At 37.2% G+C, this 12,117-nt stretch overlaps 1 protein-coding gene across 1 annotated transcript; it reads left to right on the top strand.

Moving 5' to 3' along the window:
• Positions 1-1,122: 1,122 nt before the first annotated feature.
• On the top strand, positions 1,123-3,128 carry LOC101891175 (PE-PGRS family protein PE_PGRS33). Its single transcript, XM_005181327.4, has 5 exons — positions 1,123-1,290; positions 1,365-1,518; positions 1,588-1,704; positions 1,774-2,716; positions 2,789-3,128. Exons 1-5 carry the CDS (start codon positions 1,276-1,278, stop codon positions 2,799-2,801), a joined length of 1,242 nt encoding a protein of 413 aa, XP_005181384.1. The 5' UTR covers positions 1,123-1,275; the 3' UTR covers positions 2,802-3,128.
• The last annotated feature ends 8,989 nt before the right edge of the window (positions 3,129-12,117 follow it).

Raw genomic sequence — 12,117 nt, 5'->3', positions numbered from 1 at the left:
ACGAAGCTGTATAGCCAATTATCTGCCAGACGAGGTAATATCTTTTTCGAACGCATAAATGCAAAGGCGTGGACCTGTATAGGGAATTTTCTGACATAAACTCATTACAAACTCCAAAAACCAAAATGAATTCTGTAAAAAATGAGCCACAAATCATCAAAATACCGAATATTTGGAGGTACCCTTATATGGGGACTATACAAAAACTTGGGTCATATGGACAGTTATCTGGTCCATTTGCGATACCAAATATTCTACAAATACATCTAAGTATTATTTGACGGAGAGACAAGGTTAAAAACAATTAATATGTGTAGTATTCCGAAGGTCCTATCCCAATTTTCAAAGGAGTGGGCTACTGCTTCTGTATTTTTATCGAATATCAAAGCAATTGTAAAATTTGAAGCCCTACTGATGTGACCTCCTCTCAAATTTTCCCGCTCACTTGTCGAATTATAGCTCGTATAAGCTGTAACACTAATTGACATAGTTTTATATTTTTTAATATCATCATTATAAGGAATTGCTTTTCGAGTGAGAAATCCCTAATGTATCCAGTGGGCTGATGCAACTATTTGCCATATTAGAAATAAAAGCATATCAATCTTTGCCTGTGCCTTTATTTTCCAATTTATCTGACTCCTTCAATCTCTAATCACCATAAAAGGTTCACAATTATATTTGCATAATTTATGCAAATAATCTAATATTTATTTTAGAATAATAAAATATATTTAAATTCTATTCTTGATTTTCATTCTCTTCTCGATCTCAATGATTGGTAAGATTTATTATTTCAATTAAAAACTAAAACTGTATTATGTACAACTGGAAATACCACAATAACCAGTCGTTCTGCCCACTGCCAACCATCCAGCCACACCGCCAGCAACTATTTGATGGCGTCAGGTTAATCTCTATTGTTTTGACTTGTAACGCTGGATGGATGAACGAATGAATGAATTAAGGAATTGAGGCACTTCGACCGCAAACAGTGCTCAAAACACTTGCGACAATGGTGACGTTGTTTGTATACGTAGCCCAAGCAATGAGGCGACAGAACGAAAGCTAACTCCGACCAACCTTCGATTCTATAAATTGCTTACCATTCGCCATAAAGAATTCATAGTTTTATTGATCTCTAAGTACACAACAACAGCGAAGAACGTGCTCGCAACGGATTTCATATTCTTAAGTTGGTCCGTCGATTGTACCATAAATAGAAAAGTTTGATTAAGGTTCAGCGATAAATTACATTTCAATGTTAACACCAAAATGAGGACATCATCGGTGAGAGAAAACAATGGGGGAGAAAAAGGATATGAGTGGAGTGAATAAATTTCTCTTCAATTACGGATTTGTAGGTTGTTATTTTAACCGTTTTGGTGGCCCTTGGTGCGGTGGAGGCTAGACCAAGTTTATTGCCAGTCGGTGTGGTACCCTCAGGTCATTATGTGGTATTGCCACAACATCCCAATGTGGTTGTGAGTGTGGCCAGTCCACCAGCGGGACCCGATGGTAAATAAAATATTGAAGTTTCCCAAAAAGAAAAGAAAAATTTAAATCAAAAAATTCTCCCTTCGAAAGCTGGGGCTGCTGTTGCTGATGCCGCTGTAGCTGTGGCAGATGCAGTTCAAAAGGCCGCTGACCAAGTTAACCAAGCTGTGGATGCTGTTGTTAATGCTCCACCTCCAGTACCTGATCGTAGGTTTCATGCTTCATTATGATAGAGGTTGTATGAAATTTTCACAATTATTTTTGATGGGATTTCAGCTAATGCCGCAGTTATCGACAGTGTTGTGGCCGTTTCCGATGCTGCCCAACGTGTTGCCGATGAAGTCAATCACGCGGCCGAGGCCACAGCTCTGGCGAATGCAGAAGCTGCCCAAAAAGTTGTTGAAGCTGTTCAGGCCCAAGCTGAGGCTGTTAATGCCCAGGTTGAAGCATCAGCCGATGCTGCTGCCCGAGCAGTGGAAGCTGCCAATGCCGAAAGTGAAAGAGCAAATGCTGCTGCAGCTGAGGCTGCCAAAGCCACTGCTGAGGCCTTAAATGCTGCCGCAGCTGCTGCAGCAGCTTCATCTGCTGAGGCTGCACATGGACCCGCTGTTGCTGCCTCTTCTCCGGCTGTCGTTGTTGCCGTTGCCCCTCCTGCTGTGCCCGGTGCAAGTGGTAGTCCCGGTCAACCTGGTGGCGCAGGCGGTCCCGGTGGTTTAGGTGGCCTGGGTGGTCTTCCCTCCGTTGTAGCTGGTGCTGGTGGAGCTGGCGGTCCAGGTGGTGCTGTTGGAGGTTCCGGTGGGGCTGGTGGCCTAGGACCAGCTGGAGGCGGTGGAGCCGGAGGTGGTGGTGCTGCTGCTGGTGGTGGAGGAGGCGGCGGCGGTGGCGCTGGAGCTGGAGCTGGTCCTTTGGGTGGTGATGGTGGCGGCGGTGGTGGTGCCGGTGGTGCAGCTGGCAACAGTTTACTCTCAGGTGTAAGTGGTGGCAGTGGCGGAAACGGTGGAGGTTCTCCTCTGGCCCTCTGCGGCTCTGACGGTCTTGATGGCGCCGATGGTCCTCCAGGACCTGAAGGCTCAACCGGCGGTCGTGGTGGCAAAGGAGGCAAGGGTGGTTGTGTTGGCACCGGTGGTGGAGGAGGAGGCGGTGGCGGCGGTGGTGCTGCCCCCAAACCAGGACCTCATCCTGCTCCCGTTTGGCCCGAACCTGTTGTTGTTAATGTGATGTAAGTCAGCATTTCTACAGCCACAAAATGTTTATTTTAAACTATTTCCCTTTCTTTCCACTATTCTTGCAGAGGTCATTGGTAATCCTGACCATTTCTGACTTGACGTGGGATTTATCATCCAATAAAGTTATCTAAATTGACCAGTTTCTTTTTTTCTCATATTTTTAATTGCAAAGAAATGAAGGTGCATACACATATACACACATACATTTTCTATATCTTTTAATAATTACAAAACAACCGACAAGTTGCAAGAATTCTTTGAAGTTAAGTTAACCTTAGTTTAAGTCTAGTCAGTCATTAATTATTAACCCCAGCCATTGATTTGAAAAAAGTTATTTTACGTTGTGTTTGATATATCTTAAGTTTTGTCTTTGCATGTGAATATAAAAAATATTCGAAATAAAAATATTGGACGTTTCTTTTAATCTAAGGGGGATAGGAATTCAATGGTGGGGAAAAATCTAAATATGGAGAGACATTTAATATGTACTCATTTCATAAAAAAGAATTTTAGCCTTGTTCGGAAAGTGTTGCCAAAACAGAGAGAAAGAGAGAGATAAGACGCAAAAAAATAATTTTATAAAAAAACAAGTAAGCAAAGGCTACAGTCGAGCGGGGCCGACCGTTGAATACCCTACAACACTATAATAAACCATACAGTTTATATAGGCGAGATACTCGAATGAATTCCACAAGATATTGTGACAAATAATAAAAGAAAACCATCAGGTTTCGTTCTCTAATTTTCGAATAATAGCAACTAAAACGAATTGGTTCATTTCCAATTTATTGGTAGATGTTGCACGTAAATGGTCTTCCTAGATCTGGAACCAATATTTCCCAAAGACCTATAATCTACACAGAAGTGGCAAAAGATTAACATTTATTATTGGTTTTTGACTGAAACGCATCTATATGAGATACAGCCATTTGACTGTATTCTTCAACGAAATCAGCGTTAACGAAATAGTCAGAAGTGAGTCTTTCCTGTATTTCTGAATTCTCCAAAATGTCACTGGAATGGACTTTTTCGTATTTAGTCAACAAAAGTTGGCAAACTATTTCACACATTGAATATTTTTGGATGGCCATCCGAAACTGCTTGGCTTTTGCAATGAGCGGTAACCCCCATTCAAATGTGCGTGAGGATCGGGCGATAATTATGACCTGCTGACAATTTTGCAGTTTTTTGGTCCATTTCAACCCCTAAATATATAGCGATCATCTCCAAAAAGAGTAGGCCTCTATTCTGACCCTCATCTTATCCCCATGCAAAATTTCGTAAGGATCGGGCCATAAATGCGATCTGTATATGATATCCTGATATCCTAACTACTTAGTTTTGTTAGTGTAGAAATATTACCAAATGTTTAATTAAAAATGAAAATATGCCAAAAATATGACAAAATTGAAAAAATATGAGAAAATGTTATAAAACCAATATTTTCATCTTTAGAGAGATATTTTTATGCGATTTTTTTAGACGTTTTTTCTTTCTGGCCAAGAAGCCATTCTGAATTAATGAGAACTGTCGAAATCAGTTCAGCCGTTCTCGACAAGCATATCTTCTTTGATAGACATATATATCACACATATTTTGCTATATATCCGATTTGTTGGATGTTAATAACAATGTAAAGGTCAGAAGTAACCTTGTCATGGCTTTGTGATTTCACCGGGATTTAAAATATTCTCGGTTTAATGAAAAATTTTGAATTTTTTCAACACAAAAGATATGGTCTATTTTACCCGCTAAATATTATCCGATGACCACCTAAATTGGTAGGCTTCTTCCCCGCCCTAAACTCAAGCTACATGCGAAATTCCGCGTCGATTGGTCTATAGCTACTGCAAAATCCGACATATTTTCAGTATTTGGTCCATTTCAACCCCTAAACATTTGGCGATCATCTCCAAAAGAAATAGGCTTCTATTCTGACCCTAACCCCACCTCCGTGCAAAATTTCGTAAGGATCGGGCCATAATTGCGACCTGTAGCGTGATTACAAATTAACATGGACAGACGGGCATACATAGCTAGATCGACTCAGCTCGGCGAGCTAGGAAGATCCATATATACTTTCCTATATGGGAAACCAATATTTCGAGGTGTTACATACATTCTGGCCCAATCAAACTTATGAAACCTTCAACACATAGTGTTGTAGGGTATAAAAACAATCAAGCAATGGCTATAGACGTGCGGGGCCGACCATGTGATACCCTATAATACCACAATATGTTCGAGGCAAATCCATTTTGGAAGATTTCGTTTTTGATGTTCTTGTTATGTAGTTGTGCATTTGTTTGAAACATAGGGAAGTAAGCGAGTTAGACCCATAGTTCCTTTTGATGATCTGCATGGAATCACATTCTGAGTTGATTTATGTATTTCCGTCTGTCTTTGTATTTTTGTAAGCAAATTACAGATTGCATTTATTTTGATCGAGATCGAGTTATTGTGCCTAAAAAGTGTAATATCAGTTTAAATAAGATGGATTTTGATAAATATCAATTCAAACACAAATAGAAACCTGCCATATATTACTTCCTTTCGGCTTTAAATTATACCCACTTTAACGATCATATTTTAATTCTCATAAATTCCCAAAAGTTTATTTGTTATATGTAGCTCTACTATATATTCAAAATGGTGTGGGTTATTATAAAGTCTGCCCAGCCCGACTTTTGCCCTCTTTACTGTTTTTTTTTCGCCAAAATTTTGGGATTTTACAATTTTATTATGGAAAAACTCTACAAAAACTAAAACAGACAAATTATTATAAAAATAAGGAAATAAGCATTAAAATCTTATATTGGGCGAAGGAGAACCCGATAGAGTTCAAACTATTTGAAAATATTGGTCCACTCATCCCTGCACCGATATAACCAGTTATATCATGTGTGACTTGCATTATATACAGGTCGCAATTATCATCCGATCGTCATTCAATTTTACAAGGGGGTTGGGCTATGGTCAGGTTTTGTAGATGAATGCGATATGGCTAGGGAGGGTATTTATCATTTGATAAGGCCAAAGCGTGCCTCATTGAAATAACGGTTTTAGATCCTAGGTCTCTTTATCGGTCCACTCCATCAAGTACCTCCACAAGAACTGATCAATATTTTGAATAATTATAACTCTTATAAAATGTGATGTAAGTGTCCGCTTGTCTTGAAATTACACACATCACAATATTTTTACTAACCCAAGGTTTGGTGTTAAGATGGAATATATCGACCCACTCCTTCCGGTACCTCCCCCACAAAGGGTCAAAATTTTGAATACCCATGCTGCTCATAAAACCCGAAATTAACAACCAATTCCATTCAGATTTAACACATCTCAATATTTCCATAAACACAAGATCTGTTTTAAAGGTGGTGGAGATCGGACCTTTTCTTCTCGTACCTTCCCCACATAGGTTACATGATTTTGAAAAACAAAACACTTAAAGATAGCGAAATATGCATCCGGTTCTCTTCAAATTTCAAACACACAAAAATATTTTTACCAAGACAAGATCTGTTGTGAAGATGATCATACCACAATTGGTCACAATTTTCGGTCGGTCCGTTCATGTATTCTTGTGAACAAAATGCAGGTCGCATTTATTATCCGATTGAGATGGAATGTTGCGAACAATATTTGTTTGGCCCAAGGACGAAACCTATTGAAATTGGTGAGAATCGGATAAGATTTAGATATATCTTCAACCGATTTCCTGTTAATTATGCACCAAATAGCCAATATAAGTCCAAATGAAGTGTATTTTGGTACATCCCATCTAATTCAGTCTAGAAGCAAGTAAACCAAAATGGAAAATTAGTTCAGATATAGCTATAGCTCCCATATATATGATATCAGATACTGCTCGAAAATATCTCTGTCAAATTTTATCGAGATCGGTTCAGATATGGATATAGCTCCTATATATATCTTTATCCGATATCAGGTTTATTGTGCAAAAATGGCTAATATAAGCCCAAATTGACTGAATTTTGACAACTACGACTGAATTCATTCCAAAATGAGCTATAGCTATAGCTCTCATATATATGTTTCATTCGATTTGGTGTTTAAGTCCCTCAAATTAGTAATATGCATTCGATAACAATGATATTCTTACCAGATATTTTATAGAGCTCGGAAATACCTCTGACAGTTTTTATCATGATAGGTCCAGATTTGGATATAGGTCCAATATATATTCATACATATCCTCATCCGATTTCGCATACATTGTGCACCAAATGGCCATTATCTGTTAAAAATCCCTGCATTTTTGGTACATCCGACCGAATTCAGTCTAAAAGCAACTACATCAAATTTGAAAAAAAAAAATAGGTTTAGATATATCTGTAGCTCTCATTTATATGTTTCATACGATTTGGCGTTTAATACCCTCATATTCGTAATATGCATTCGACAACAACGATATTTGGTACCAGATATCTAATAGAGCTCGGATACACCTTGGCCAAATTTTTCGAAAAAGGCTAAGATTTCAATGTAGCTCCCATATATATCCTATTTCAAGTTTATTGTGCGAATAATGGCAAATATCAGCCCAAATGGACTGATTTTCGGAACGTACGTTCCCATTGTGTGCAACTCGGCTCCGATATATATTTTTATACCCTACAGCACAAGGTGGTCAGGGTATTATGTCTTTGTGCATTTGTTTGTAACAGGCAAAAGGAAACGAGATAGACCCATAGTTCCTTTTGATGATCTGCATAGAATCACACTCTGAGTCGATTTATGCATGTCCGTCCGTCCGTCTGTCCATGTATTTTTGTAAACAAAGTACAGTTCGCATTTATTGCCCTATCCAGATGAAATTTTGCACAAATCATTTGTTTGGCCCAAGGACGAACCCTATTGAAATTGGAGATAATCGGTCAAAATTTAGATATAGCTCCCATATATATATCTTTGTCCGATTTGCCTTTTATTGCGCACCAAACGTGTAATATCAGTCCGAATAGTATGGAATTTTGCACGTTGATCGAAATCGGTTCCCATATATATTGTTCATCCGATTTGTTATTTTTGTCCTCCGCAGCCGTAATATGCACTCTGTAACAACAATATTTGGGGAAATATATCAATTACAGGTCAGAAATACATTTGCTAAATTTTATCGAGATCGTATCAGATTTGGATATAGCTCCCATATATAACTTCGTCCGATTTACCTTAGATTGTGCACCAAAAGTCTAATATTTGCCCAAATTGGATGAAATTTGGCACTTACGACCGAATTGAGATCTAGATCTAGAAGCTAGTATGTCAAATTTGGTGAAGATCGGTTCAGATATAGCTATAGCTCCCATATATACTGTTCATCCGATTTGTCATATTTGTTACCCACAGCCGTATTATGCACTCCGTAACAACGATATTCAGGAAAATATATCAAATACAGCTCAGAAATATCTTTGCCAAATTTTATCGAGATCGGTTCCGATTTGGATATAGCTCCTATATATATTTTTATCCGATTTCAAATTAATTGTGCACCAAATGGGCAATACAAGTCCGAATTTAAAAGATACAAATGCTTCGACATATTTAGTCCTTTTAACTTTAAATTATAATTATAATCATAGCGTGTATGATGGAATACTCCCATAAAAACTTTTAATTGTTTGCGTAGCTTTACTAAATTAGCAAGGAGGTGTAGGGTATCATAAAGTCGGCCCGCCCGACTTTAAGACTTTCTTTACTCGTTTAATATAAACCTTCTCCAAGTGATAGCATGCACTCTATAGCAAACTATAACTGTTCTAAAGCCAAATGTTGATGGGTGCTACGATCTACTTGAAATAAATTATTTTGTTACAGGAGCTCTACTAAATATGCATAGTGGTGTAGGGTATCATATTGTCGGCGACGCCCGACTTTTGACTTTTCCTTATTGGTTTTTGTTTGTAAGAGGCTTAAGTGAAGAATCACGAATGCATGCTTTCACGTTGTACATTCGAGACGTAGTTTTTAAATTAAAACAATGTGCAACAATTGAAAGCTTTAATTCCAACTAAAAATAATTTTTATAATAGTCACCCTTTGTTTGAATCAAGTTTTTTAATTTTTCATTGCAAAGCTTTCAACTGTTTATGCCTAAAAATATGCAATTTTTGAATACTTAAAAAGCTAATATATTAATGGCACAGACATATTTCATATATTCTGCCTTATGGCCTCATCGAATACCGGCAACATTTTTGGAAAACCAAGAACTAGGTTTTCAAATTTTTTTTGCTGTTCCTTCCATTCAATGTCCGCACAGGCCATTATGTCTACCAAAATCCCATCCCATTATGTCTACCAAAATCCCATCTATTGTGACGGAATTTGTCGGTCTACACTTTCTACTACAAGCGTAGTAATATTTATATAAATTCGGCCGAAATTCAGTGGCAAAAATTAATCATGAAACTGTTTATTTCCAAATCAGCCTTGCAATTGCAATTTTAATAGAATTTACACACAGAAATAAATATACTTTTTATTTGTTTTCCATTTGCAATTATAGATTGCTGCTTATTTACATCTATATTTGGTGAATTCACAGATGTTTATGTGTGTGTGTGCAAAACTTGCAGATATTATGGGAATTTATTGAATAATTTTTAATTGAAATTTATTTGTATCGTATTTGTATTTCTATGGTATGGTCAACCAACACCAGGCGGCATAACATGAACAATGAATACGACGTCAGGTATGATGGTATGCAAGCCAGTTAAATGTGTGTGATATGTACGAGTATATATTTGTGTGTGTGTGTGTGTGTGTGAGAGAGCGTGTGCACACCTTTTTGTCTTTATCACTATCGGGAGTATATCATAATTACTTCAAAAACTCGACACAATGTATAATTTATTTATTTATGTGTCTAATTGTTTATTTATCGAATTTTGCGATAAACAACATGAAAACAATTGAATTGAATTCTTTCTTTAAACCATTTAAACACGCCAAGCCGTTGGGGAAGTTAAACGATATGGAGTTAATAGCAATTGTAAGCCAATAATAAATTGTAAGCCAAGAAGCTAGAAAGAATTAGTGAAGTTTGCCTACAAATACCAGTGAAAACTGATTGGGCGAGATATAGTAAAGGCAGTGGACCGATATAGTATATCTTCAAGTTGGGCCAAAGAAATGGTATAAATGGACATCAAAGCAAAAAATCGCATGACAAAAACAGTAAAGACAAGTAAGCAAAGGCTATTGTCGTGCGGGGCCGACCATGTGATACCCTACAACACTACAATATGTCCAAAGTCCCTTTATATCCAAATCCATTTTGGAAGATATCGTTTTTGAAATAATGCCAAAGAGCGCTGCCTAGAGGTTACTCTTAGGTTTTTGACCCGGAGAATTTGACCAATATTTACGCACTCCGTAGTGTTGTTAAGTATTCAAAACAATTGCACACGAAAGTTGTGGTCCATTTTAACCTAAATATAATCCAATGGTCATACAAAATGCTAGACTTCTTCTCTGTCCTCAACTCTCTTCCGATGCGAAATTCCGACCACAAAATTAGAAAAATTTAAAATTTTTTTGCCATTTAAACCTCTAAATACACATCCTAAGAACAATAGGCTTCAATTCCGACCCTACCCCCATGCAAAATTTTGTGAGGATCGGACGATAATTGCGACATACATATAATACCCTCAAAACGTAGTGTTGGGGGGTGTAAAAATTTAGAAAATTTAAAATTCAAAATTGTAAGTCAAATTGAAAAAATCGCATGCGATAAAAAATATGACAAAAATGGAAAACAAATGAAACAAAGATATAACTTTTTATTGGTATATTATCCCGCGATTTTCTTAGATTTTATCTTCTCCTGCCAAGAGACCATTCCGAATTGATGGGAATTATGAAAATCGGCCCAGCGGTTCTTGATTTATGAGCAGAATAAATAAGATCATATTTTTCCAAAAATATTTTGTATCTATTTTGCTATATATCCGATTTCTTGACTATTAGCATCACTGTAATGGTCAGAAGTGATCTTTTAATGTATTTTTGATTTGGCTGGGATTAAAAATATTCGCGGTTTAGTGGAAATTTTCCTATTTTCTAACATAAAAGTTAGGGTCTATTTTACCCGCTAATTATTGTCCGATGGCCGCTCAAATTGGTAGGTTTCTGCCCAGTCCCAAACTCTGACATCATGTAAATTTTCGCGTCGATTGGTTCATAATTGTGACCTATAGAGCAACTGCAAAATCAGGAAAATTCTCTATAGTGTGATCATCTCCAAAAACAATAGGATTCTATTCTGACCCTAACCCCACCTCCATTTCCAATTTCGTGAGAATCGGTTCACAATTGCGACCTGTAGCTTGATTACAAATTAACATGGACAGACGGACAGACGGACGGACGGACATACATAGCTAGATCGACTCAGCTCGGCGAGCTAGGAAGACCCATATATACTTTCCTATGTGGGAAACCAATATTGCGAGGTGCTACATAATTTTTGGACCAATCAAACTTATAATACCCCCAACACATAGTGTTGTAGGGTATAAAAATCTTATATTCAGTCGGGCCTAACTTTATGATACCCTACATCACTTTGCATATTTAGTAGAACTTCATATAACAAATAAATTTTTTTATGGGGAATTCGTGAGAATTTAATCATACCAACTATGATTATAGCTATAATTTAAAGTCCAAAGGAACTAATATATGAGAGGAGTATCCTCCTGTGAATTGATTTCTACTAAATTTGCCGAGGCATCTGTGCCTTTTTCAATTCGGGCTTTTATTACTCATTTGGTGCACAATTAACTTGAAATCGGATAAAGATATATATGGAAGTTATATCCAAATCTTAACCGTTATCAATAACATTTTGCGAGGGTATTTCAGAGCTGTATTTGATAGATTTCCCCGAATATCGTTGTTACGAAGTGCATATTACGGCTGTGGAGAGCAAATATAACAAATACGATGAACAATATATATGGGAGCTATGTCTATATCTGAACCGATTTTCACCAAATTTGACATACTTGTTTCTATATTCAATTTAGCCGGAAGTGCCACATTCCATCCCATTTGAGCTAATATTATACGTTTGGTGTGCAATGAATGCAAATCGGACGAAGCTATATATTGGAGCTGTATCCAAATCTTAACCGATATCGATAAAATTTTGCAAATGTATTTCTGAGCTGTATTAGATATATTTCCCCAAATAATGTTGTTGCAGAGTGCATATTATGGCTGCAGTGGACAAAAATTACCAACCGGATGGACAATATATATGGGAGCTCTAGCTATATCTAAACCGATTTCAATCAAAATTGGCATGCTTATTTTCAAGCCTAATATGGTCATTTGTGCAAAATTACCC

Source organism: Musca domestica, unplaced genomic scaffold, assembly GCF_030504385.1.
Source record: "Musca domestica strain aabys unplaced genomic scaffold, Musca_domestica.polishedcontigs.V.1.1 1, whole genome shotgun sequence".
Taxonomy (NCBI): domain Eukaryota; kingdom Metazoa; phylum Arthropoda; class Insecta; order Diptera; family Muscidae; genus Musca; species Musca domestica.
Note: the sequence above shows the minus strand (reverse complement) of the source record. Positions and strands in the feature narration are given on the sequence as shown.